The sequence below is a fragment of the Etheostoma spectabile genome, chromosome 13 (genome assembly GCF_008692095.1).
Source record: "Etheostoma spectabile isolate EspeVRDwgs_2016 chromosome 13, UIUC_Espe_1.0, whole genome shotgun sequence".
NCBI classification, from domain to species: domain Eukaryota; kingdom Metazoa; phylum Chordata; class Actinopteri; order Perciformes; family Percidae; genus Etheostoma; species Etheostoma spectabile.
In genome coordinates, this window is record NC_045745.1 from 4,487,285 (window position 1) to 4,515,098 (window position 27,814).

The 27,814-nt window shown below is 39.4% G+C and overlaps 2 protein-coding genes across 7 annotated transcripts in view; one reads left to right on the forward strand and one right to left on the reverse strand.

Annotated features, from left to right (window-relative positions):
- Window positions 1-21,703, reverse strand: part of specc1 (sperm antigen with calponin homology and coiled-coil domains 1) — an 80,148-nt gene extending 58,445 nt beyond the window's left edge. For 3 of the 6 annotated variants that reach the window (XM_032533446.1, XM_032533453.1, XM_032533451.1), the window contains exons 1-3: window positions 21,590-21,703; window positions 4,804-4,994; window positions 4,163-4,298 (exon numbers count right to left, since the gene is read on the reverse strand). In XM_032533446.1, coding sequence (XP_032389337.1) covers window positions 4,163-4,298; window positions 4,804-4,971 — 304 coding nt within the window. In that variant the 5' untranslated portion in view covers window positions 4,972-4,994; window positions 21,590-21,703. Of the gene's footprint in view, window positions 1-4,162; window positions 4,299-4,803; window positions 4,995-8,916; window positions 9,073-19,674; window positions 19,739-21,589 lie in introns of those variants that run through there. The other 3 variants (XM_032533448.1, XM_032533449.1, XM_032533447.1) reach the window with 3 other exon arrangements.
- A 741-nt stretch (window positions 21,704-22,444) lies between these two features.
- On the forward strand, window positions 22,445-25,702 carry timm22 (translocase of inner mitochondrial membrane 22 homolog (yeast)). The gene is made up of 4 exons (XM_032533454.1): window positions 22,445-22,730; window positions 23,511-23,707; window positions 24,972-25,044; window positions 25,138-25,702. Exons 1-4 carry the CDS (start codon window positions 22,475-22,477, stop codon window positions 25,212-25,214), a joined length of 603 nt encoding a protein of 200 aa, XP_032389345.1. The 5' UTR covers window positions 22,445-22,474; the 3' UTR covers window positions 25,215-25,702.
- Window positions 25,703-27,814: the final 2,112 nt, after the last annotated feature.

Below are 27,814 nucleotides of genomic sequence, written 5' to 3' on the forward strand. Positions count from 1 at the left end.
GTGTGTGTGTGTGTGTGTGTGTGTGTGTGTGTTGGGCCCATGCACACCTATTAAAGTATACTACTACACTACTACAGTAGGACTACTAGTACAACACTACTACTACAAATGCTACTGTGCAAAAACTGATAAAGCCTTTTCTCACATAAGACTAACAGATTACAGTGAGATCTGTCTTTGGTGTTCCAAAGCCCATAACTGCACAGCTGATGTCTAGTTGGAACTGGCAAGAGAAGGTACTGTTGAAATATTTTTCAAAGCTCATGATAAGGAAAGATGGTATCACAGATCAATATCTTGACTGAAGGATATGTTTGGCACAATGCGGTATTATAGTGCTGCAGTATTTTCTATATAACACTGATTAGCACAAGGATGCTATATTGTTTGGGTCTTTGCTTTCTCCTGCATGCACAGATTCATCTGACCCAGTTCTGGTAAAAATTGAGAAAATAAATGATTCATCTCACCACTGCCGTCCTCATTCCTTCAATTAAGAAGCATTGATTTGCTCAATGAGATGTGGGTGCAATTACAGTTTGAAACAGTGTGTTTGTTGTTGTACATAAATGGAGTGCACAAGATCATGCATTGCTTAATAATCTTTCTGAGTCCATGTAACTTTAGTCAGTGACGATTCTGTCATGTCTAGTCCCAAAGACTCAGGAAAAAAACACAATTACTTCCTGGCAGATTTGATGACAAGTTCTGCTGCAGTGTGCCTTAGAACCCAGTAAGCACTGACTGCTTCTTGTCAGTGTATACTGTTACATATCAACTAGGGAGAAGCCCATCTGTTTCTGACCAACCTGATGACACTGATGGGTGACACTATCACAAAGACAAGCCTGGAGACACATCTGAGGATTGGAGTGACTTGGAGTGTTTATCCCTAAATGTCATAAAGCAAATTCAAAATTTTTGAATCTTCTTTTACCCCAAAACAGATTTTACTTCAGAGACTTCCACATCAATGACTGCAAACACTCGAGACGTTTCACAGCATTCCATCTCAACATCAATGGGTTTAAAATACCACAGACCACCACCCCAATCTATATTCAAATCATGGCTTTTCCCCCGTGTGGATATTTCAGCAGAACTCTCAGGTCAGGCTCAGTGACTTAGAATAGAGAGCAGGAGGCTAAATGATGATTGTCACTGCTGGCATGCAAGATTAACCTTCACTGCTCTCCCAGGTGTCAGATTTGATTTTCCACTTGCTGATTATCTTGATTTTTGAGACCAGTTTGACATATCCATCCATTGTCTGCCGTTATATGTCTTGACGTGCACTGGTGTAGAGTCCCAGCCCAGGTGCAGAACAACACAGCTTGCTTCAATGGGAACATTATTTCAATTTAACACTGATCAAATCATCAGTGTGTTTTTGTTTGAGCACGTCAAAAGGAAATGAAGGTGGTTAACTTTGTTTGAATCTAAAACACAGAGGATAACACCTGTCTGATGCAAAATTGCAGCCACATGACAGCATCAAAACTCCGCCCTATTTTAAAGATAGATGGTTTTCTTCATGATCAAGAAATATTTAACAAATTTGGTTGGCTATCAAAAATTGGTTTGCAAAACTAGTTCAAAAGAAGTATGTGAAGAGTAATGAATTGATCATGAACAGCACAAAATCTGTTCTTGTCCTGGGTGTGAACACTTAAAAAAATAAAAGAAATAAAATACCTTTGGTTAATTAGAGCCTAATCCAATGAAAGCTGGATGAAATTATGGTCTAAATGTGTTTCACACTGAACTCCATATCCACTCTTGACGGGTGCAGTGCCTGCTGAAATTTTTTTCTTTACAATTTATTTTCTTTGAATGTGTGAAAAAATCGAGAGCCTCAATTGGCCTGGGTTTCTCCGCTCCTTTGGAGTCTTTTGTCAAGTACGATTCTATTATCTTTGCTTCAGCCCAGCAACCCTTTGAAGGAGAATTTCACAAGAGCAAAACATCTACACACAGTGTGGATTAGGGGTGGGGTAAAAAATCGATACAGCATAGTATCGCGATATTTTCCGTGGCAATACTGTATCGATACACAGACGCCAAGCCTTTATACACCAGGCTGTTAGGATGCTGAACTCTCTCCCCCCTCTCCCCCCCTCTACCCTCAGTTGCATAAATATCCTGGACTTTGGACCCAAAATGGCTGCCTTGCCTTGCACTACTCCACTTGCACACTTTGCACACTTTTTGTTGTCCTGAAAACACTTGGGAACACATTTCTGCTGCTCTTACATAACCGGCACCACTATGCTACCGCCTGACTTTTGCACATTACATTGACTGTCAACTGTGTGCATAATTGCACATTTTTAACTCAAATTTTGCTGCTCTTATTTTCCTCATTGTATATATCTTCTTATTTTTACTTTTTATATTGTTTACTTGAATGTTATGTTTGTCTGTGGACCAAATTGGTTAAAATGTCTTGTTGTCACCGTGGGATAGAGGGAAACGCAATTTCGATTTCTTTGTATGTTTTGACATGTGAAGAAATTGACAATAAAGCAGACTTTGACTTTGACTTTTGACTTTGACTTGATCTATTCTAACATACAGTATGTGTTGGTCAGTTTGTCAGCTGGACAATTTCATTGTGCAGCAATAACATTGAAGTGAGATGAACAAACAGAGACATGTATCTTTTTAGACAAGCTGGAAAAAGGTTATAAATTGCAATATTTTGCAGAATATTGTAATGTGTTTAAAATCGCAATAATATCGTATCCTGACATCTATTATGATGATATCGTATCGGGAGGCCTCTGGTGATTCCTACCCTTAGTGTGGATGGGCCACCATGAACAAACACGGCTTTCTCCTTCACAGAGGATTTTCTAAAGATGTGCTGGGATCAACGTTAATTACTGCAAACAAATCCGTGTCATTATCTACCACCATATTTGTCCAACATGTAATACATGTTTTGCTGTCAGGTCTATTTGTAGTTCTTCTGTTTATCCAATGGTACGCCCAGCTCATAGCAAGGCAAGGTTGTACTGATTCCATACAAAGTACAATTCCAACATCCAATGTAATACATAATAAAAATAATTATACTAAATATTTATTTTCTCAATTAATCTACAAAATGTCAGAAAACAGTACAAAATATCCAATCCCAGTTTCTCAAAATCTAAGGTGATGCCTTTAAATTGTTTTGTCTGTCCAAACCCCATCATTTTATCATGATATAAAACAGAGTAAAGCAGAAAACTCCATATTAGAGATGGTGAACACAGCATTTTCTATGATCTTTGCACGAGAAATCACTTACACAGTCAATCAATTATCAAAATAATTGGCAATTATTTTTCAGTCAATTGACTAATTAATTAGTCTAATTGCTCTATTCTGAGGTAATCCTAAAATAGCTTAAGTCATTCAGGTATCTCCCTTCTTCTACCACCAAAACAAACAATGGCTCTGGTAAACACCAGAGCCATTAAAGATCCACATGTCTGCATAATGTTACTCGAGACATTGCTGGTGTGATTCTTGACCTCATTACTAAACTGTAATGAAGATTAATATTGAAGCAAAGTTCATTTGTGTCTTAAATAATAACTATGATCGACCACACAGTACTAAGAGCCAAACCAACATGTACATCACCACTTACTGTACATGCACATAAGCATGCAAGCACACAAGCAAAATAACATCCAAAGACCTGCCAAAAACACCACCAACATCATTTTTCTCTCTCTTGTCCTCTTGTCATCCAAATCAGAGCCTGCTGGTCACACGGCTGAGCAGATGTGTGAGGACTGAGCAGCACACTATGAATGTGTCCAGTCTCTCAGATTTGGACCAAAACCCTGAGAACGTTAGTCCTCAGCCACATGCATGTCATCATGCCAACCAAATGAGAATAAAGAGACACAAGAAAAAAAGAGTAGCTACCACCAGCACCTGTGGGCTGCGACGCTCAGCTGTAGTTGTGTACTGTTGCCCTCTAGTGGTCACAAGTGGTTAGTTGCACTACCTTTACACTGAAGTGTTTACTATGGTGATCTCCAAACTTTGACACAAATACAGATCACATTAATAATATAAGAACAGGTCTTCCCCATGCTTTTGCTTTTTACTCTCTCTTAAAATGATGTATATGAAAAATCTGATAAAAGTGGTAGTCCCCTACCAGACAGGCTGCGAGGACGGGCCTCAGGGAGATCTGAGATGGCTCCCATGGTCACAGTCTTCTTCATCCGGGAGCCAGAGGCAGTGGCTCCCAGTGCAGGCTTCGTCAAGGCATCATCACTGCTGGCTCTTTTCAGCTAGAGACACATCTGCTTTTAGTATCACCAATCAAGGTCTACTGTTAAAATAATGTTCTGAATTGGGGTGGGGGGAAAAATATACAACACAATATGTTCCTTGGCAATACTGCATCGATACACAGGCGCAACATATGAATCGATTATTACATATGTGTTGGTAAGTTTGTCTGATTGACAATTCCATTGTGCAGCAATAAAATTGAAGTGAGATGAACAAACAGAGAAATGTATGTTTTTAGATAAAGTAGATGTTGATAAAGTTTCCTTTTGGACACATAATTAATAAAATGGGAAAAATTTGAAGTTGGAATAAAGGTAATAAATTGCCATATATCGCAGAATATTGCAATGTCGCAAAAATATCGTATCTTGACATAAGTATCATGATGATGTTGTATCGTGAGGTCTCTGGTGATTTGCACCCTTAGTTCTAAAGTGATTAAATCAGATTCATCACTGTAAAGCTATCATGATGTCAGGTTTCAGTGTGCTTGTGACTCACCTTGCTGAGGCGCTGGTCTGAGGCCAGTGTGTTGGAGGATCTGGAGGTCTTCATGGCTGTGGAGGTGGAGTTGGTGGTGGAGGAAGACGGGGCAAAAGAGGCCTGCTTGGCCCGGTCCTGGAGTCCCAGCTTGGGCAGCCCCACCTTGGTGGCGCCCGATTTCATCATGGCTGCGTGTCAGCTCACTACACCTGAGAGAAGTCCACAGAAGAGAGAGAAATGTTGAATAACGAACTTCTGAATAGTTATACTCAAGAACAATATTATTAACGTGTATTCACTGCAGTAGAGCAGAACAGCTCCCCTGGAGCAGGTGGAACAATGGAATCATTGACGGTTGCTCTCTTTAACCATTATGCCACACTGCCCATGCCCCAGAGGCCACTAAAAGCACTGCTGAGTTAGAAGCACATGATCTGCCATTAACTATAAAAGCCCTTTGAAAACAGTGACACTGTGCAAAACTAATATCTTTATAAATATAAAGCACAGTAGTCTCCCAGGGCAGAGAGAGAGAGAGAGAGAGAGAGAGAGAGAGAGAGAGAGGGGCAATGGGAAATCAAGATGTGACACTTAATGTTGACATTATACATAAATCAATGTATAGGAAATACTGCTTCTTGAAAACTTAAATATTTGTAGCCTCAACCATGTAACCTCCTGACAATAATCTATCCATTAATTAAAACTACATACTAATAATAAAACAACTGCTCTGGTCAAAATCATCAATTTTGACCATCTTCCAGAGAAATTACCTCAACTGCAGAAAAACGTATAAGATACAAATACATATATTTATATAATATATTTTAAAGCGATTATCATATTACAAATAAACCTTTAGTAATACACTATATATAGTTATATAGTTGTGGGTCAAAATTAAAATTGCTCCTCAAGCACCACAGCTGCATAACATTTAGGAGGACGCACAGCTTTATGTGTATAAGAAGACTCAAGGCATTTTATGGTTGTTCCAAAATAAACACGCCAAGCATAAGAGCGGCACCATCGAACGACTTCCTGCTAGAGGAAAGGAGAGTGAACAAAATCTCTTATCTTTTCATTTTATCAAACCAGTGGCACTGACCAACACAGAGCATACTCTCCAAAGATCTAGTAGGAGCTATGCAGCTGGCTTCAGCCACAACTGTCATTCCTCTGTGAGGACTATGGTTAAAAAGCTGGACAATAATGGCTTCATTTCTCCAACTCCAACAATATGTTGTCACACAGACTGTCAAAGGTGTGCATTTGCTGTCCAGAAGGAGATGTACTCATCTAGGCAAAGAGTAGCTGTCGGAAAAGGAAGGAGGCAGGAGTGCACTTATCCAGGAAGAGTGTGTGCTGGTAAAGAGCTCTGGAGCTCCCAGATGACTGGCTGAGTTATTGATCAGGTTTGGGGTAACCTGATCTTCTGCCTCCCAGTGCTGTTAATGGGGATAGCCTCTAGTATCTGCGAGCACTGAAACAAGTTAACCCTGGACATGGCTTTCAGGGAAAAATGTTTTTCCACCTCTGCTCTAAACTGCTATACTTGTTTCATTTGCTGCAGGGCCTGAACTATTGTGTGTGTAGCACAACGGTTCTTTGCAGGAAAAGTGATGCTGCAACACACATCTGCGGTAACCAATAGCTGGCAGTCCTACGATGTTATGATGGGTAATAGGGCCAGTGTGGCCACTAACCACTGAAGATAATAACAGTACAGGGGATCCACATCAGTAAAATGTTTCCAACAGAGGACATCCAATTTGGTACATTTTACACCGCTATTTTATTAGAGAATGTTTGTGGGTCCTTAGGGACTCACTTATCTGATTAAGAACACACTGCACACACTTTGTATTTTGCCCATAGCAGAGCATGTGTCTCCCTGCTGGCCCATCATATGATACTATGATACCTCTCTAGGCGAGGTCATGTGACTAACTCCTGCCTGGCCTGGTAGTCTTACACCTCAGCTGGGATGGATCACCTCCCTTTAGATCAGTTTACAAGGCTACCAAACCACTCGTTACCAGGCACACATTTTTATCCTCTTACCTGCTGTGATCTGTGTTTAGGCCAAATGAGGAAGTGACTCAAAACGTAGGATGTTCCCCTTTTTTTTTTTAAATGGGAGGAAACTAAGCCACAACCAAACAGTAGAATATATATTTAATAAAGCAATTGTGAAACCATAATGTAATGTTAAAAAATGGCAAACCTTCTCTAAAGCAAAAGCCTGTACAGTTTAATCTACTTTGTTTTCATCTTTTTTGAACCTCTCCATATTCCCCTGCAGAGATATGATCCTCAGGAGCCAGCACTGTGTCCCACTTTACAATGGCCTAGTTAGGAACCCAAATGTCTTTGAGAGACAGGCAGCGGGTTGTATTTTAAACTTGAAGTAGCAAAGAGTTTAGGCACAGGGTGTGAGTTGGGCATCTTCTTATAAAAGCAACTCGGCTAAAGATGACTGCAGCTTGCACGGTCTTACAAAACCAACATGTAGCATGATGACATCATGCCTCAAACAAGGCTGGCAAAAAAAAGCTAATGATGGACTTTGCTTTCAAAAACTAAAAACAAATTACAAAACCAAATATAATTTGTAGTCACCACAGTCATAAGTAATGGGTTGTCATCTGCCTTAATTATATTGCTTCCAAAAACTGGAAGATGAATGTAAAGGCTGAAGGCTGAATATGGGACAGAGTGGTGGAGGAGTTTCTCAAGTTATTTCTGACTGTTGCTGTTGGACTGGACTGCTGAGAGCAGATAAGGGGAGTCAAGACCAACTGATCAATCACTTTGGTCTCGGATGAAACAATCTCTCATACGTCTTCTCATCTAATACAAACCTGACGGAGAAGACAATTGGCTTTCACTACACCAGGAAGATTCAACATTTTATATTCAATAGCCCAATGGGAAAACTAACTTTTTATACAAAGCTGTAACTAAATGGAAAAAACTTCCAGTATCTCTGAAACTCATTGAAACAGAGAAAAATGGTAAGCAGGCCATAAAGCTATAGCTAGCAAATAGTCTCTCAGTGTTGTCCTTTCATGGTAGTTCTTTTGTGTGAGTGAATAGATAGAGAACTGCTGTTCAACAAAGAGTGGTCCCCGCTGAAAACCTTTGAGTGTCTATGATAAAGCGCTATATGAATGTAATACATCATTATTATTATTAAGACAGATGTTGAGACAAAACCAATGATTATTCTGTACAAACACACGACTAATATAGAACAGTAACAGAGGAAATACCATCCTACATGCAAATATTCCTTGCACCAACTAGGCTGACTCAGCTTGTCACAACCACGAATCGCTTCAGATCACATAGGGAAATCCCAGCTAACCAGTCCTGACCATTCCCTGACATTAAATGTGGGTTGCCCTGGTACAGTGCAGGACAGGCCATGTGAACTACACATCAATTATGCAAGCTATGTGTAAAATATGGACCAGATGGGCGTGAAATGCTTCCTCCCATCACAAGGATGTGTATAAGTGACATCCTGTCACTGCCATTTGTACAGACATACTGTAGAAAATCATTGATCAGAGGGGGAAACTGCAGACTTCTTGTGGTGGCTCTTCATTATGCTATGCAAAGTGCATTTAGGTGTGACTGACTGTACTGCTACAATCAATAACTTATTCTATCTAAAGAGAATACCATTAAAAAGACTTAAGCCACACACAGCAAAGCATAACCAAACATAGTAACAGCAGTTTATGCTCCTGAGTGTATTTTAAAAAACTCCTCCGGTATAGAGTACTTCACAGGTTGCAAGGTTTAGTCCAGGCCACATTTCCTTTTCAGAATTTTACTTTGAGTGGTCGACAAAAATGTGAGAAGCCTGGCAGAAACATCGGCAGTAGATTTTCTCAGTCACTTTGTCTATAACTTATTATATAAAATGACTTCACTTTTTCTTATTTCAAACTTACAACTCCTTTCAATCACATCTTCAATCTCAAACAAACTCCATTGTCCCTATAAAGCTGTAAAAAAAAAATGACTGAAGAAAAAACAACCGAACGAAGGTGATGACAGTTTAGTGTCAGAGATACTGTTCAAGGAAAAAAACAAACAGTGGTGCAGTTCACTCACGTGTTTGGTATTGTACGCTGTCCTAGAGCCTGCCCTCTGCCTGAGTGCCCTGAAGCACAACAGACCAGAATATTTGTCTTCGGTGAGCTCTACGAAGAGATGGAAGGCAAAAAAAATGAAAGGTCAGGAGCAACGGCTGTCTGCCTCAATTCAGCAGTCAGGATGAGGAAGTACTGCAGGCTGCCAACCGCTGTGCTGTATGTGCCGTTTCACTCTCTCTCATACAGAGAGGAAGAGAGGGACAGAGTCTCAGCAATAGGCATGTTTTTCTCCTCTCACAGTTCTTCCAAACTTTTTCTTACTCGTGAATAACACAGCAAGAAAGGGAGAATGGACCAGGACTGGAGGAACAGATCTCCAACATATGGCTTTGAGTCTACTGGGCCATGCACTGAATAAGGGTAACATTTTTATTAGATCACACAGCCCAATCCGCTGTTGTTAGACATGCCCGTGTCTGCACTTTGTTCTCAAGACAGTAGTTTGCAATTTCATTTAACCTAGGACCATGTGTGTCTGTGGTTTGTGGGCGGAACACAACTGTTCCATTGTATTCTTAAATTAAAAACCACAGCCGTGTCAAGCAAGTACTTGTGCCGCTTGAGTGAAATGTTTGTGGACTATGTCCGATAATGTCTGTCTAGTTAAATTAAACTGAAAAGATTGATTTATGACATTGTTATGAGCTCTTTATTTCCAAAGTGATCCGCAGGCTGGTTGGGCATAAACAACAGCCACCAACACTGACAAAGCCTGTCTTTGTCTGAGAAACACGTCCTAATGTGAGGGTGGATCATTTGTGGAGGGGTCCGCATTTTATGCTCTACCATACTGGTCGAATTTGGATCCCACAGCGTATGGCATGCCACGGCCATAGAGCGTGTGGGTAGAAAGTGTACTGCACTCTGGTCCGAGATGAAACCGGCTTCAGTTTGTGGCAAGTGGTAAACTGAGGAACTTGGCCTGACCACACCCATACACCACCACAGAAAACAGCTTTTTAAATGGATGCTGCAAAGCGTTGAGAAATAGTTGAATGCTTTTCCAGGCACCGCATGCTGTCCCACCCTGCTGCAGATAGGCTGACAGGGTCAGGGTGTGATCAGATGTACGTTCATGCTTTTGACTACACTGATTCTGTAATGCTGCCACTGGAGGACATTACTGTATGTTGCAAACTTGCTAAACGCTGTCAAAACAGTGCCCCGCTTCTGTGATTGTTCCCAGCCAATGGTTCCAGTTTGTATGGCAACTACCATGACCACAGAAAATATGTGTTTCTAATGTTTAGAAGGTATCTTTAGAAATGATTTGTCACAAATCTCCAAACATAGTTCTAGGAAACAGTTTAATTGTTTCCCCCCTATAATGACAAAGGAAAGCATTGTGATGAGATAGGCCTATATTAAACAAGTGTGACTATGTTTTCTGTTCCAGTCTACCTGTGGTGCTGGACAAACATTACTGAGAGCATATTTTTATATCAAGTGTTGTGAGCCTGCTGAAGAGGAGAAAATGTCAACGCGCAAGTCGAGACATTTTATTCAAAAGCATGCTAGATGACTTTTCCACCCCCATGAGGTTGGTGCTAGATGAAAAGTCAGGGGATCAGTTGACCAGAAAAACTTCTGGGAGTCACTAGTGTAGCCAAAAGTAAATCCCATTTCCATTGGTAAGTGGCCATACAGTGCAAGGTGTCCCAATATAGAACATGGACTGGGAGGAAAAGCGACAAACCACTAGAGACCAGTAATGACCAGCATCCTGACCATTTCTCAGCCATCAAAACAGCCAACTTAGGTATGGGGATGTTTCTAAGAATTTCCAACTGGAATAAGCATCCATACTGCCAACATCCTTTGCGTAAATTAAAACTGAACACTCGCTGAAAGGGTGAATAAGGAAACAGCGGACCCCTGGAGTACAGTATGAAAGAAGCAAAACATTAATAATGATGGAACATAAAGCCATGTTGCTGGGTGCTATGTAGATGAGGTGGCAGCCGGCACGCTGAAGCTCCTAAGCGCCGCCTGCTTCTTATTTTCTTCCTTTTTCCGTCACAGGAAAAAGCACTGAGTCAGTCTTTCCACATAGACACAACACAGATCGGAAAGGATGTGAAAACACATGTAAAATGATGCAACGACAGTGAGTGTGTGGCTTTAAATACTGCTTTTTCCATGCTCCTTGAAAGTAGAGACCACTCTAATTATACAGTCCCCACCAAATTAAGATTCATTTGTAAACTGTTGGATTACAAATTTAACATCAAGCTACATTTTTCATGTAATATTAACTGTGGAACATTAAGTCAGCTGCAAACATCTTTGAAGATACAGCAGTTCCTGGATGTTTTGGGCTCCAGTCTATACTATTTGTTCACAAGTGGAAGTAAACAGACTCTACTCGATTTCACTTCTCCATCTCGTTTGTCCTGCACTTCCACATAAATAAGCATACAATTAAATATGACCACACCTTTTTTTTTTCAAGCTTCAACCATTAACAGTTGAGTGAACTAAAGGCCTCTGGTCGTGAATCCCGAGTTTGTGTGAAAATCAAAATAAGAAAAGATTCAATAAAAGTGTATTTGTTTACAGTCACAGTAGGCACTTTCATTTAAAAAATAGATCTCTAAGAGGATAAAGTAAAAACTCTGGTGAGAGATTTTAACAATAACCTGTTATTTTACATCATTTGCAAAATGAAGATGGAGTGGCTAAGGTACAAGACAAACAACTGTTTGTCCTCTTATTACTGTATCTGAGGGGGAATTTGTCTTGCCCATTTGAAGCTCTGCATCAAGACAATTTAAAGATGGATTAATATGAGTGAGCAGAATTCATTGTAATCTAGGATAAATTTACATAATGAACTACATCTGGCTACCAACCATAGTGTGTCGAAATACTGCCAATAAACAGCCACAAGAAGATATTATCTTCGCTTCTGATTCTGTTATTTTTGATATGTTGCTACTGCTGCTACGGATATCACCTTCCCATAAAAGCAGCTGCACATCTGATCAACATCTGCACAAGAGATAATGTGAGTCCAGACCGGATTACTGTTGCTACATAAACATATGGTGTACTGTATAATCAACACTTTACTTAATATCTGTCTTATTTGACACAATATGTGTATTGCATGCATGCATTAAATGTATTAATTGTATCTGACTACGTCGACAGCTCTGAAGCATCTGTACAGCACCTGGGTCTAAGACAGCACTGTGTGCAAAGTCATTATCTCAGCTACAATGAAACAGGAAGTGTGTGGGATTAGTCTGCATCCCATGCTGTGAGACGGTCTCTGTTCTCCCTATGGTTTTCCCCTTTAGTCTGAAGGGATCTGAAACTAGTACGCAACAGGACACAAACCGCCTTCCCAAAAGTGGATTCGGCAAAGTTGCAGCCTAATTTGGCACACAAAACAATGCAGCAAATGTGTGACTTTTTCTGCAGTCAGTAGCAATTTGTGAGAGCTGAATGTGAGCAAAGCCAAGAAGCCAAACACAGTAGAATGCCTACAGTTGTACCTTAACATTAACATTAACAGACTTTAAATGATTCAAATTGCACTCGTGGGATCGGAGAACCCTGAACCCACAGCTAGGAAGCAATATTTCATAAGTGCTTTGTGTGTTTGTATGTATTGTGATTCAGGCTATTGACTATTGTGCGAGCTGCTTTTGTGTGGAGACTTTGATGTAAATTATTACTAGAATGAGTAAAGCAAGAACCATATCGAGCCTTCTAGTATGACACTATATTTTCTTAACCAAAACACGGAAAACCTACGTCGCAGTTTTTGAACATGAAATAGCCCAAAGAGGAGAGCTGCTGCTTAAATCAGCATCTTCAAGTTCAAGAAGAGATGAGAAGAACACAGAGTTAGTGAGGAAAGTGCTGACTTGAGTATTTCCTTTGATCCGGGCATGGACATTGGCTGGCTTTTGGGCTTATTCAGCAGGGGTTCTGAAACTTTCAAAATAATAAGGGCTTACTATGAGATACTGGCTTATTAAATGTGACAGTTCATAGCCAAAAAGAGATTAAGATACAACTAAGATATAATATTCACACTTCAAAACTTAGTCATGATATTTTGATCCGTATTTAGTATTTAGTGCAATTTAATTCACATTGTGTTCATACATTTAACTAACTTAACTAATAACTTCTATACAAATAACCAGCTAAAGTCTAAAGTTTCTAAAACATATATTTTTTTCTGTTCCATAATAATAAAATGACAATTACATGCATAACAATTATGGCTATTAGCCAATATTTGTAATTAGTGTATATATAGTAGTATAGCATACTTTTAATTAATTAACTAGCCAAACTCCAACAAAGTAGTTATAAAATGATAGTGTGTAATAAGTCTTCTAGGGCTGAGATTGATTATTTTCATTACTGATTAATCTGCCAATTATGTTATTGATTAATCGTTTTGTTTGTAAAATGTCTGAACATAAAGAACAATGTCCTTTATAGTTTCAGACATCCTAAGGTGATTTCTTTAAATGTCTTTCTTCGTCTCATGTATGGCAAAAAAAGTGAAAAACGTTAAGATTTAGTTTTTGAACTTTTGCTGTTGATGATGTTGCTGAATCCTGTGGAATTCATCAACTTAATAGATATAAACCAAATGAATGCCTTTATAAAAACTGGATAAGCGCGCACGTTCTGATCTATTTGGCCCAATCTAAACCTGAAATGACTGAACTTTGCCATCCCACAGCAGTTACAGCAATCCCCTACTGCCCAAAAAACTGCTCTATCCTGGATTCACAAGGCATAAAGAAGTAGGAGCTGATATAGATACAGCCCTTATGCATATTTCATCTGCTTCATCCTCTGTTTCATCTTTCTCAGAGCCGGGCTCCCTCGAGAGCCAAACTTCCTGCTCTGATGGTGTCAAAGTTCTTGTCTGATAAACAGTCAGAGCCACATTGCAAAAAACTTTAGCTGCTTTCCTGTCTGCCTGGCTGGCCACATGTACAGCAAGTGGGCGGATTCCATAGAAACACTAGCATAGAATCCATGAGAAAAAGACAACCATTTAACAGAGCTCAGTGATTTTCCACAATGGAACATCATAGTATTGTGCTACTGAGTAGAATTACTGTCCAAACTAAAAGAAGCAGCAATCTTTTGAGTTTGCAACAGGACATAGACATGTGGAATGAGAGCTCTTTGATGTGCATTGTGGGTGTGTTCAATGTTACCTGTATGACGACAAACCACAAAGAGACAAAATAAGTCAACCCTTCAGCTACCACGCAAACAGAAAGACACTCCCAACGCATGTCTACACGTCAAACATGTAAACTCGCTTGTCCTGTTCACCTGGATGGGATAACTCAATAATATCAAATCATCAGTCTCATCAGTGCGACTTGCTTATCACCATTCTGCAAGACACTCTTCTTGCTCTCAGGAAAAAGCGGAGGCAAAAGAAGCCTGACATTCATATTAAGAAAAGCCATATTTCTGCTTTACCTCAGACGTGGCCCAGATGACCCATTTACTGAAACACTAGCATTCCTTGGAGCCAGTGAGCTGGACTGTGATGCTTGTCAAGTATGCAGTCTGTTTCCTGGACGTTCTTGAACTAAAAAAAGAGCCAGAGGAAAAAGATGCTTGGCGATGCCTTCCTTCACAGCTAATCTAGGCTAACCACCACTCATACAGAAAACATCGCTGTGCCAGTGTGGTGTGTTTTGGTACTGGCCTTTTGATAGATGATGCTTTAAAAGAAAAGACAAACTAAGTGGAGACAGCTTGGCAATGCTGTGGAGCCTGAGAGCCATCTGTGCCTTTGCAAGGAAAAAGCATTGAGTTAAAATATCACACACTAACAGCATACTGAGAGGCCTCCCATTCCATCAGAAATAGGGACGCTTTTATTTATTCAACTGACTGAATGCCAAAGCAGTGCTTATTCCTGCTCCAATCGGCCCATCTCCTCTTATCTCTTCAATTAAAGCGTCCGCCACTGCAGTAAAGGACGTGCCACTCCAACTGTATGTGGACCAGACCTCGCCTCTTGAGGACAGATAACAACTCTTTCTTCTTGAATCACAGAGTGCTTTTCCCTGAATGTGTGACTAAGAGACTGGGTAACACAAAATTAGCATATTATTATTTTCTCAAGATCCAAATGCTGAATGGGGTGAAAGCTAATCCTGTTACAAACAAGAGGGTCAACATTCAGACCTATCAAGGCGTAATAAAGGGTTAGATAGAGACAAACAAGAGGGTCAACATTCAGACCTATCAAGGCCTAATAAAGGGTTAAAACCATTATTTTAGCTACTGTATATGCATGAAGTGCTTTAGCTATTGTGTTTCATAAACTATTTATACCCAGTCAGCGCGTCTTTATGGTATATAGCGCCTCTTTTTTGTATAAGCTATACATATACATTTATCTATACATACATATATATACATATACAGTATATACATATATATTTACCAGTCACTTTGAATCAATACACAAGATAGCAGGCCTAGGTTAAGGGATCAACTGACACGGATTTCCTAGTGCCGATACCAATTTTTTTCCCATTAACCTTGGCCGATGACCAATGACCGATACGTGCTGCCGATTTTCTTGTGGCAATATTTGGAGCCGATATTGTTTTTGCTCCCTCAATTTACATCATAAAAATTGTCACACTGGATTTGTTTTTGGACTCTGCTCTGGCATTTCTTTAAAAATAATAACCTAAAACACAGATCAGTGTCACTTCTTTAATCAGCTTACGTTCATATCACCCAAATTTTCTGTCCAATGGGCATCATCTGGATGGGCGCATACAGTTAACTGTGCAAGGGTAAAAGGCTTTCATCAACATGTACAACCCAGCCTTGATAATGTGTTGCTTGCTGAAATATTATAAAACAGTTATAATCAGGTCATCACAAAATGTCCTTTGTCAACACATTTAAATAATTTAAGAAACCAACAAACCTGAAAAGTAGCCATTTAAATAAAGTGCTTGATTTGTAATTTAAGACTGCTGTGGTGCTAGTGGGGGAGAGGCATGGTCTGCATGTGAACTGCAGCGTCTCCAGCAACACAGAGCTGCCTGTGGACGCCGGTTTATAAATAATGCTGGCGAACGCACCAAGGCGCGTATTGGCTGATGCCGATACACGTAAAAACGCAAATACCGGCCCGCTATATCCACCAGCTGATAAAATCGGCCTATCCCTACCTAGTTTACATTTGATTCTTTAAAAAGATACAATAGGTACATTCAAGGAGAAAACATGCATCTTTAGCAACACATTGCATTTGCCCCTTAATTCCTCATGGCTTTACCTGATAATGTATGCCAGGAAAATAGTTCCCCTTGATCCCCTTATGAACCAGGACACACTCTGTGCACTTGTTGACCTGCACAGGCTTCTAAAACTGCTCTGCTATGACAAAGCCAGCAGGAAATTCACCATCTATTTTTGAGTTTGTTTAGAGATAAAGAACTTTAACCCCACGCTTCTGCAAATAAAGATTGCTTGTCATTCCTAATAATGGAATATCACAAAGCCAGTATATAAATGAGGCCATTTCCATTGTGAAGAGACCTGCAGAATATTTTGGAGACAAAATTCAAAACACAGAATTGGAACTAAACATTGACTGACAGCTCATTAACAGCTGGACTTGATGAACTCATCCCACACGTTCAAATTGGAACAGCTCAGCAGCCTCCATGTTCCTCATTAAAGTGTTTTAATAAAGATGGTCATCTCACCCGTGGGTTTCCTGCTGGATGTCCCTTGCCTCTGCTTTTGTGTGCTGCCGCAGTCTAACTCCGTTCCCTTTGGGAAACCACAACAAACTCTGAGCTGGCAATCTACATGCTGAAAATGGCATGTCTTGAAGAAAATTTGAATCTTGCAACAACACAGGCCTGCTTGGTTCTTTCGGGGAATAATTGTAAAGAATATGTTTACGGCATTTCCTCTCTAACTGGGACGTTTTGAGACCGATTGGGCATGGATTTGCTATGGACACAATGCACAAAGGGATAAGAGCAAATTACGTTTAACCATGTATCTAGCTAATTTCAATAGCTTGCGTTACTGTATTGTGCAAACAGGTAACTTAATTTAATAGGGCATGTGGCGTCCTTTGTGGGGGTGCACCACCAAAACAAGTTCCTTCTGAGGACATTTTGCAGAGCCACCAGCTGAATCTCACTTCCCATAAATTGCATCTACTGTTCCTCTACTTATTTCCCTTCGTCGCGTCTTAGTCCGTCCCACCGAAGAAGGGGAGAGAGGCGAGAAAATCATAAAGGAGAGATGAAATGAGGCTCATTTCTTGTTGGTTATAATGAGGCACCGGTGGTTTTGAAATGTGTACATTTTCCCCCATTCCTGTGTGTCTTTGGTTTGAGACAACAGGTCATCATTACATCTGTATCTCTTTGTATAGCGAGTAACAAAGAAGTGAATTCAACGACATCTGAAGGAAGCAGCGAGCATCTGATGTACATGGTAGAGGACATCACTGCAGTTACTGCTTTTTACCCTTCTCACTCATCTAACAGCTGGACAAGGTCACTGTAAGTGTCGTTTTACAGTCGACGTATCCAAGGGTATGGGCGCCATGTGACGTCACAATGATGTAGATCTTGCTTGCAGGATTTTTCCACTCTACCTTTTCCAGCGGCACGCGACAAAGCGGAAACAGGAAGCCTGACCGAGGACTCTCAGAGTGACTGCAGGTCTCACTTGTAAACTTCCTGGGTTAAGAGGAGTTATTTCATGGTGAAGGAAAGGTTTGATCCAACAAAGTAGGTCATCTGATCAAATCGAAGAATTGACGGCAATGCTGCTGCCAGTTCTGCCGCTGTTGACCTATTTTCTTCTTCTTGTAGTCCATAGAGATGGCAATGACGGTAGCCTTTGCTCGTTAGCGCCATTACCCCACCCCCACCATGAGTCACTGATTTGTCAGTTACAGCATGTAGATAAAAGACTCCAGTGCTACTGCTAATTTTCTACTGACATTCCGTTTGTGTGTAGTTAAAAAAGTGGATCCAGGACACCAGCACTGGTAGGAGATATTCCTGAGGAGACCTTGAATATCCGTTAGATTCGTCATTCAACCATATACATTTACTTCTTCCCATTGAGCAGAAAGGTCAAGGAGAGATCACCAGGGACCACTTTCTGTCTAACAAAACAAGCTATATACCACCGCTGGCTGTACAACTGGACATGGGTGATCCCCACACAACCTCTGGCTATAAATAGCTAGCCAATGATAGGAACTGCATGGATAAGGAGTTGAACAGAGGATGAGAGCAGCTATAGAAAAAACCAAGGAGATCCACTGCTTCAGGCTCTGCAAGGACATGCTACGTATGATTCAAGGCAAGAGAGGCTAATGACAAACACAAAGTCATGAAATAAATAACAAATTCTAACAGATTGGAAATTTAGCAATCCTATTAGTTATTGTCAGATGGGTTTCCTAACTTCCATTATTTACACAAGACATCATTCAGAAGCACAGAAAAGACAGGAGCCTCTTAACACAACACCTATCGGTAAATGGCAAAAACAGATGTATCCACTTTACGTAAAGCTACAGTTTGACTTCGGACCATTACAACGATACAAGACCAGCTTCATTCTGTGTTTTTTTTGTGTCTAGCGCAGCCGGTCCTGAAGCCAAAGACAGATTTCCAACTATTTCCCCTTCTTGGATGGTTAACCATGAGAAAAACTAAGGGTATAATTACCTACAAACAACATTCACATTGACTGCCTCTTAAATGACTGGTGCACTGCTCGTATTTGAACTATCCTGACTCCTGGCATAATCAAAAGGAGCAGAAGAAAGTGAAAGCTGTCATTTGTTGCCCATTTGGTTTCTCTCAAAGGACCCATGCATGCGCCACTGAAAGGCCGGCCTCTTCTATAAACCCAAGGCAACAACATAAGCGCTGCAGTTGGGATATTCTACAACTTTACTTTACTCTTCTGTCATTATTGTAATGTCCAAGTATGCTGCACAGCAAGCTATGAAAATAGAGAAAGTTCATGATTTATGCATCACTAGACAGTGAGGTTACATGTAACATGTAGTTTACAAGTAAAGAGCAGAATTACTAATTACTAGAATTAATATTATTATTATTATTACTATTATTTTGTATTATGACGCATTAAGAACCTCTTAAACAGAATATTAACAACATTTCACAAATAACTACATTAAACACAACAAGACCTTTGAATGCTTCATGTGGCATTGATCTAGAGCTGGGCAATATTGATATTATATCGGTATTACGATATGAGACTAAATCCAATCTAGAAACTAAATGTCTTTGATTTTGGATATTGTAATATGTCAATATGACATAAGTGTTGTCTTTTCCTTGTTTTAAAGGTTACATTACAGTAAAGTGATGTCATTTTCGGAACTTACCAGACTGTTGTAACTGTCCTATTATTTGCCTTTACCCACTTAGTCATTATATCCACATTACTGATGATTAATTAGCAACTTGCCATTGGCAATAAATGGGAAATGTACAGTACAACCTAAGCAGTAAAGCTGGAAAAATATATTGTACATTCCCAGGGTTTCTTTTAAAAGGAAAGTATGAAGAAGCAGGGGCTACACAGCGCCTAGCTACTGTACATAAAGATCTAAGAAGAAAACTTTCATTGATTCAAATGCTTGTAAGATAATATTGAAAGAAGGAGTTCTTACCACTGGGGGCCACACGGTCAAATCCTCTGTATCTCCAGGGAGAATATGGGGCTTTTAGCAACCTTAGGGGAATTTACATTTGACTAGAATGAATGAATCAATAAATAAAAGCCACAGCGTTTCTCTTTTTAGATATGTATTCCTGGCTGTGTGGATACGGCTTGGAAGTAGGGCTGGGCAATAAATCAATATTATATTAATATTGTGATATGAGACTAGACGTTGTCTTAGATTTTGGAAATCGTAATATTGTAAATGGCTTAAGTGTTGTCTTTTCCTGGTTTTAAAGCTGCTTTACAATACAGGGATGTTGTTTCCTTTGGTTTTTTTAGCATACTTAAACAGTTAAACATTTTGTTTTTCCCATCTTGTATATATTTAAATATTTGTTCATATGTTCTTATATTTTATTCTTATATTTTGTTATTATTATTATTATTATTATTATTATTATTTCATGTATATTGTATGTATGTATATTTTGTTTGCTGCTGTAACACTGTAATTTCCCATTTTTTGGGATCAATAAATATCTATCTAAATCTATCTATCTATCTATCTATCTATCTATCTATCTATTTTACCAGACTTACCAGACTCTAGCTCTTGTATTATTTTCCCCTTTATCCACTTAGTCATTATATCTACATCACTCAAAATGATTTATCTTTAATCTCATTGTGAAGCTATTTTGTTAAAGCACCAGCTGTCAATCCTATAATACCGCCACAATATCAACATTGAGGTATTAGAACAAGAATATTGCGATATCTGATTTTCTCCAGGGTGTAGGCTGGGGCTGTGGCCTTAACCAACTGCCGCTTTGCTTGTTTGAAAGCCATGTCTTTTTCTCTTATGTGGGGGCCAAATTCTCTGGGCGGGCAAAGCAGGGTAAGGGGAGGTAACCTTGCCCCTTATGACCTCATAAGGAGCAAGATTCCAGATCGGCCCATCTGAGCTTTCATTTTCTGGATACCCAGAGCTTGGTTTACACCTATTGCCATTTCTAGCCACTCGGGTACCACAGGCAGGCTGGGGGATCTCACATTAATGTTTTAAAAAACTCATAAAGTGGAATTTTCATGCCATGGGACCTTTAAAGAAAATACAATGGGGAAAAAATGGCCAAACGTAATAATGTAAATATACTTAGACTTTCATTTTAGTTTCTGGATTTTCTAAGGATGGTTGTGTGCAAGCTGCAGTATCTTCGCTGACCTCTCAGATAGATGGAGATTTTCATAGAGTTGTCAGGTAAAAGACCATACTGACAAAAATCCCTTAGCAGCGAAACATATCATTATCATTATTAATTAAGACTATTTATTAATTAAGGCTATATTAAGACTTTTACTAAGTTGTTATTTTGGCGGAATAAGAGCGTCAATACGGATGTTTATAAAGCAGATGGGGAGTATACGCTATTGATGAGCAAGAATCCTGTTGAACTCACGACTTCGCACGGTGCAACGTTAGCAAGTAAATTGACAAGAAATGCAAGCTTATCTATCGGAAGCCATGTAAAATGAAAATAATTGCCCTGTATCCGCCAGTCCAATAATTCGACTTATTTGCTTAACAACACAGTCATAACAGTGACACATTTAGCATGACAACAACCTCTCATTTGGCTAATTTTATGATAGACGTTGTCGTAGAAAGAAAGACACGTCCGCTTCAGAATGACTAATCGTTAAATTAAAGGTACAGAGACGTTTACTGTTGCTAAAAAGCAAGCTGTCATCAAAGTCAGTTGAGCGACTCTCTCTCTCTCTCTTCCACAGCTTCGGTAATGTCCACTGACACCAGCGTTGACGGTAAAGTTTACACGTTTCTACTCCACAGACTGGTGAAAAGGTTGGAAAATGCTAGAATGTCAGAAATAAATGAGTATTATCCACTAGCTTTGCCTCACCTGGTTAGTATTGCGGCAGCGCTGCTGTTGTTTGATCAGGATGCTGCTGCCGCCTCGCGCACGCGAGTCATGAAGTGTCACCGTACCCGGTAGGTGGAGCGCGTGAAGTATGAGTTTGGCGCAGTGCTCGGAAAGACTTCTGGGACATGAAGTCTTTCTTTTGCTTAACCCTCATGTTGTCCTCGGGTCAAATTGACCCGCTTTCCTTTATCAATGTTCTTTTTAACTACCCAATAACATGATTGATTCCACACAACGCTCCCAATTTCACATTTCATTAATTTTGGGGTGTCTTATTCAATTTTATAGCATTTGAAAAAAACATTTAGTGGTTTTCAAATAGTATCGAGAAAATGTTGACATAATCCAGTCTGTCATTATCCCTCAACATACATTCCTTTAATTTTAGTCTAAATAATTCATAATTTCTGCTTTTCTAAGGCAAACATTAGGTATAATTTCCTATAAATGAGGTTTATTGACCATAAAGTCCTAAAATAACTGTAAAACTAAAGTGAATAAGTTGGTGTTACGCAGTGTGGAAAATAAAAAAAAAATCTAATATAATCTAATATATGATTTAAAATCTATTAAACTAAACCCAGCATAAGGTTTCAACTAACAAGAAGCTGCTGTTGAAGTCACAGTGGCAGGTTGACTTTGTGTCGAATGTGCTGACACGAATTTAAAAAAAACAACGAATGAGTGAATTAAACCTAACACATTACAATATATATATGTTTTAATCTGCTGCTGTTCATTAAAATGTGTATATGTAGCTGTATGTGGTCATATTATTTCCGTTTTCAGACATTACAAATGTAACGAATCTGCACCCTCGCACCTTTGACTACATTTACCAACAGCGCTGTGTCATTGACAAACATGGCTGCCTCCACGGGCGATGCAAACTCTGCCTCCGACTTACAAGCTCCAGCTTCGGCTGGTTCGAGTACGGACAGCCTACCGATTCAGTACAGTATGATTCTGGACCATCTTATCGGGGACAAGAGGCCCGTAAAGGAGCTGAGCCCCGGCGTTATGGGGGGACTGCCGGTGCCTTTTAAGAGCGACGAGCAGAAGATGATCGAGAGGGGAATGGAGAGCTGCGCCTTCAAGTCGGTGCTGGCCTGTGTAGGAGGTAACGTGTGTGTGTGTGTGTGTGTGTGTGTGTGTGTGTGTGTGTGTGTGTGTGTGTGTGTGTGTGTGTGTGTGTGTGTGTGTGTGTGTGTGTGTGTGTGTGTGTGTGTGTGTGTGTGTGTGTGTGTGTGTGTGTGTGTGTGTGTGTGTGTGTGTGTGTGTGTGTGTGTGTGTGTGTGTGTGTGTGTGTGTGTGTGTGTGTGTGTGTGTGTGACTGACTGTGTGTCTGTCTGACTGACTGTGTGTCTGTCTGTCTGACTGTGTGTCTGTCTGTCTTTCTCTGACTGTGTGTCTGTCTGTCTGTCTCTGACTGTGTGTGTGTCTGTTTGTCTGTCTGTCTCTGACTGTGTGTGTGTGTGTGTGTGTCTGACTGACTGTGTCTGTCTGTCTCTGACTGTGTGTCTGTCTGTCTCTGACTGTGTGTGTGTCTGTCTGTCTGACTGACTGTGTCTGTCTGTGTGTCTGTCTGTCTGACTTTCTGTGTGTGTGTGTGTATGTGTGTGTGTGTGTGTGTGTGTGTCAACCATTTTTAAAATCAAATTTTACTAAACTGGTGGCAGAGCTCCAAGCTCGAGGACACTAGGACTTGGATTTGTGTTTGTGTTGTGTTTCCATAATGTAAAGCTGAAATGACAATGATACATAATAATATAATAATAATCCTAAGAGCAGTAATATTCCTCAAATCAGTGGAGAACAGCTCAACAGTCGTTTATTCCTCACGTCTGTAATTATTGTTGTGATCCATTGTGTTGTGTACTCGTGTTTTTGTCCTCCACAGGGTTTGTCCTCGGGGGAGCCTTCGGTGTCTTCACCGCTGGCATCGATACCAACGTGGGCTTCGACCCCAAAGACCCTCTGAAGACCCCGACAGCCCGAGAAGTCCTCCGGGACATGGGCCAGCGGGGGATGTCCTATGCCAAGAACTTTGCCATCGTGGGCGCCATGTTCTCCTGCACAGAGTGCATCATAGAATCCGTATGGGACTCCCAGCACTTCTCTTCATTCATAATCATAATCTATTCATTATGTGGGGCTAGTGTATGGAGCTCCAGTTGTTTCTTTATTACATGCGAGAAAATAATTGATCTGAGAGAAGAAAAAAACGTTTGAGAGAAAAGGTTTTCATACCAATAGCAAAAAAACTCTCAAAATACTTTTTTTCAACTTAAATATATATTTTTGGATGTCAGTGTGAAACGTAGAGAATTTAGAGATTTGTTTTCACACTGATGGCAAAAAAGCATTTTATGAGACAAAAACAATATTTGAGAAAAAAAAGTTTTCATACCAATAGCAAAAGAAATCTCAAAACACTTTTTTAAAACTCAAATATATATTTTTGGCCACCTGAAAAAAAATTCTCTCAAAGTGTTTCTCTCATAACGTAAAATATCTCTCAAAATACTTTTTTTATACTCTCAAATGTATATTCTTTTTCCATCTGTGTGAAAAAATCTCTCAAAAAAAGGGTTTCTCCAAAACGTGAAATCTCTCTCAAAATACTTTTTTAAACTCTTAAATATATATTTTTTTGCTGTCAGTGTGAAACGTTTTGAGAGAAACACTTTTTTTGAGAGAATGCTTTTTCACATTGATAGCAAAAAAATACATATTTGAAATTTTTAAAAAGTATTTTGAGAGAGACTTAACGTTTTGAGAGAGAACTTTTTCACACAGATAGCAGAAAATATATATTTGAGCTGTATTGGAACTGTAGTTTCAGACTGGAGCAAGCTTGATAAATGATCCACCTTTGCTAATGTTTGTAACTGGAATAACTCACTCATCTTTAAGGAATCATATGATTTTTGTGTCCAGATCGACTTGAGGGCATTATTTTGACATACTTTATGTTGTAAAAACAATGCACAGGAATAATGCAACAAGGCTCCATGTATTGTTAGGCTTCTCTAATGGCACTTGGACAGAAATTATAAATAAAAAAAAAATAATTTAAGGAAATGCTTAGTTTTGGGAACCACATGCTTTTTTTAACATCCTCAACTTAGTCTGATAGCGCCCTCTGGTGCTAAGTTGCTGTTTAAAATTTATCAACTGATGCTAAAAAACACCACTGATCCAGATGATTGAGTGAATGAGTTCAGATATAGCGTTATGCTAACTGGTAATGCTAATTGACACCCCCCCCCACACACACACACACACACACGCACACTCCCTTCTCCATTTTAAGTGCACAACAAATCTAATTTATTTCTTGTCTGTTTTTCATTTGCAGCACAGAGGTAAATCTGACTGGAAGAACGCAGTGTACAGCGGTTGTGTTACTGGGGGAGCCATCGGATTTCGTGGTATGTAACCTGGTTTATTGACTTGGATATTTTAAATTAAAGGTAATATATTTCTTGTGTCCTTAAATGTATTGTCTTTTTGCTTTTTTGCAGCTGGTCTGAAGGCTGGGGTGCTGGGATGTGGAGGCTTTGCTGCATTCTCAGCTGCCATCGAGTATTATTTACGGTGAACTAAAGACCGGCTCTACGGACTTAATCGATACACATGTAGACGAGCCCTGTGAGACATCCAACCTGCACGTGGACATGCACTGCTGCAAAAGTAGAGCAGATGTATGTGGTGGAAGTGACAGGTTCCCGTTTATGCACAGTGGGCTGAAGAAGACCTGTATGTATTTTCCAGCGACTCATTACTTTTGCCATCTGGACATTTTGAGCAAAACGAATCAACTTCACGCGGACAATCTCCAAAAACTGTGCAGAGTGGATCCGTCTCTATGTTATAAATATATAATAACAAGAAGAAAACGTTCACCGACACTCTGAGTCATGACCACGTTCCAAATCCGACTCAGATAAACGCTGTTCTCGGCTCTACTCGACTAATCCACATCATAATTATTTATAGTAAACATGTTTTTTGTTAACTTGTCCAGAAGTATTTTTTTCTTGAAGTTTACAAATGTCCATGACCATTAAATCTTGTCTTTTAATTATAGTCTTGTTCCTTATTTGGATTTATGTCATTTATGTACTGTATATATGTTTATTTATAATTCATACACAATTTACAGACGGAGAGTTCCCCCCCATCCCCATGACTGCTGACCCAGGCCTTACATCAGGAAGACCAACAGAGCCTTTACATATATATATATATATATATATATATATATATATATATATATATATATATATATATATATATATATATATATATATATTAATATATAATATAATAATGGACAACCCAGAAAAAATCACATTTTGTTCTAAATACATTGTTTTTAAAGTAGTTGAAGCAAGTCGTTACAGTATAGACAACATGTAGTTTTTTAACTATCTTTAAACAAAGTTCAATGTATTAATTATTTCTGTTATAGTTTGCATAGAATACTGAAAAGGGAGCCTTTGTGCTATATTTTTGATTGAATATTCATTGAACATTCATATAAAATGCACACACGTGTCCTTGTTATACTAAAACGTTATCTTAAAGGAGACGTATGCTCATGTTTAGGTTCAGGATTATATTTTGCGTTTCTATTAGAGCATGTACACATATACATTCTTTTCAAATTCATATGAGAAAATCATAATGTGTTTGAATATACTTTTTTTATTCATGCTCTGTCTTACAAACGCTCAGTTTTAGCACCTGTCTCCCTCCCAAAAGCCCGTCCATGTCCTTGTGTCTGATTTGATAGAGAGAGAAAGTGATGGCTGTGTCCAGGGGCCCATTGTCTCATAATATCCCTATGCCCAGTACTTACAAAATACTTACAGTATAAGTAGTTTCTCTTTTCCTCTCTTACTAACTCACAGGCTGCTATAAGTAGGAACCGGTGAGTATTTTATAAGTACTGTTGCAGCTGGAAGCAGTCACGAGGGACTCAGAGACGAAAAACACTGCGACGTGCTGAAGATCCAATCTCAATCATTTGTTCCTCCCCACGTAAAATACAACTAGTGCGGTCAACATCTGGGTTCACTCCCAGACTCAGTCCTCTGCTAAAACCAGGTGAAGAAAACCAATATGCTGTTATCACTTCCACTCATCCCTGGGGAACAAGCCCACCATATCAGTACATACACTGTCAGAAATAGGGGTACAGTAGGGGTCCATTTCTGTCCCCCAAGGTACAATCTATACTAACGTACCCCAATGGGCTCATTGTTGGACCTCAAGGAACATATATGGACCTTTTTGAGGGTCATAAAGGTACATATATGTTCCCAAGCATTAAAAGGTACATATATGTTCCCAAGCATTAAAAGGTACATATATGTTCCCAAGCATTAAAAGGTACATATATGTTCCCAAGCATTAAAAGGTACATATATGTTCCCAAGCATTAAAAGGTACATATATGTTCCCAAGCATTAAAAGGTACATATATGTTCCCAAGCATTAAAAGGTACATATATGTTCCCAAGCATTAAAAGGTACATATATGTTCCCAAGCATTAAAAGGTACATATATGTTCCCAAGCATTAAAAGGTACATATATGTTCCCAAGCATTAAAAGGTACATATATGTTCCCAAGCATTAAAAGGTACATATATGTTCCCAAGCATTAAAAGGTACATATAGTACCGTATTTTAAAAGTTAAGTACATATCAGAGACAGCCTCTGCCGCCAAATTTGTTGTAAAGTTGTTTAAAGGTTTTAATTATACCTTAATTATTTAAGTTAGATTTAAAATTATCACTATATTTGAGTAGCCTTGAATAGGAAATAAGTTTTGTAAGTCATTTGCTGGAATTAAATCGAAATTATGGCATTATATTGATTATGTAATGAAAAACAACACATATAAACACACAAATGGCTGATTCTCATGTTACAGTGGGTTTCATCAGAAACATTTTTGCATTGCATAGCCTACATTATCCATTATCTAATTACTTGAGAGCGGGACGGAGACTGCCAGCTCACTACTTTTGATTGGTGGAAAGATGGGTCAAATATGTAGAGCCAGCCCTGATTGGCTGCTTGATCTCAACTTAAAACACAAGGGTACAAATATGTACCCTATACCAAGGGTACAAAAACTGTACCCTTGAAGGTACAGCCCCAGCGACAAGCCATTGTACCCCTAAAGGT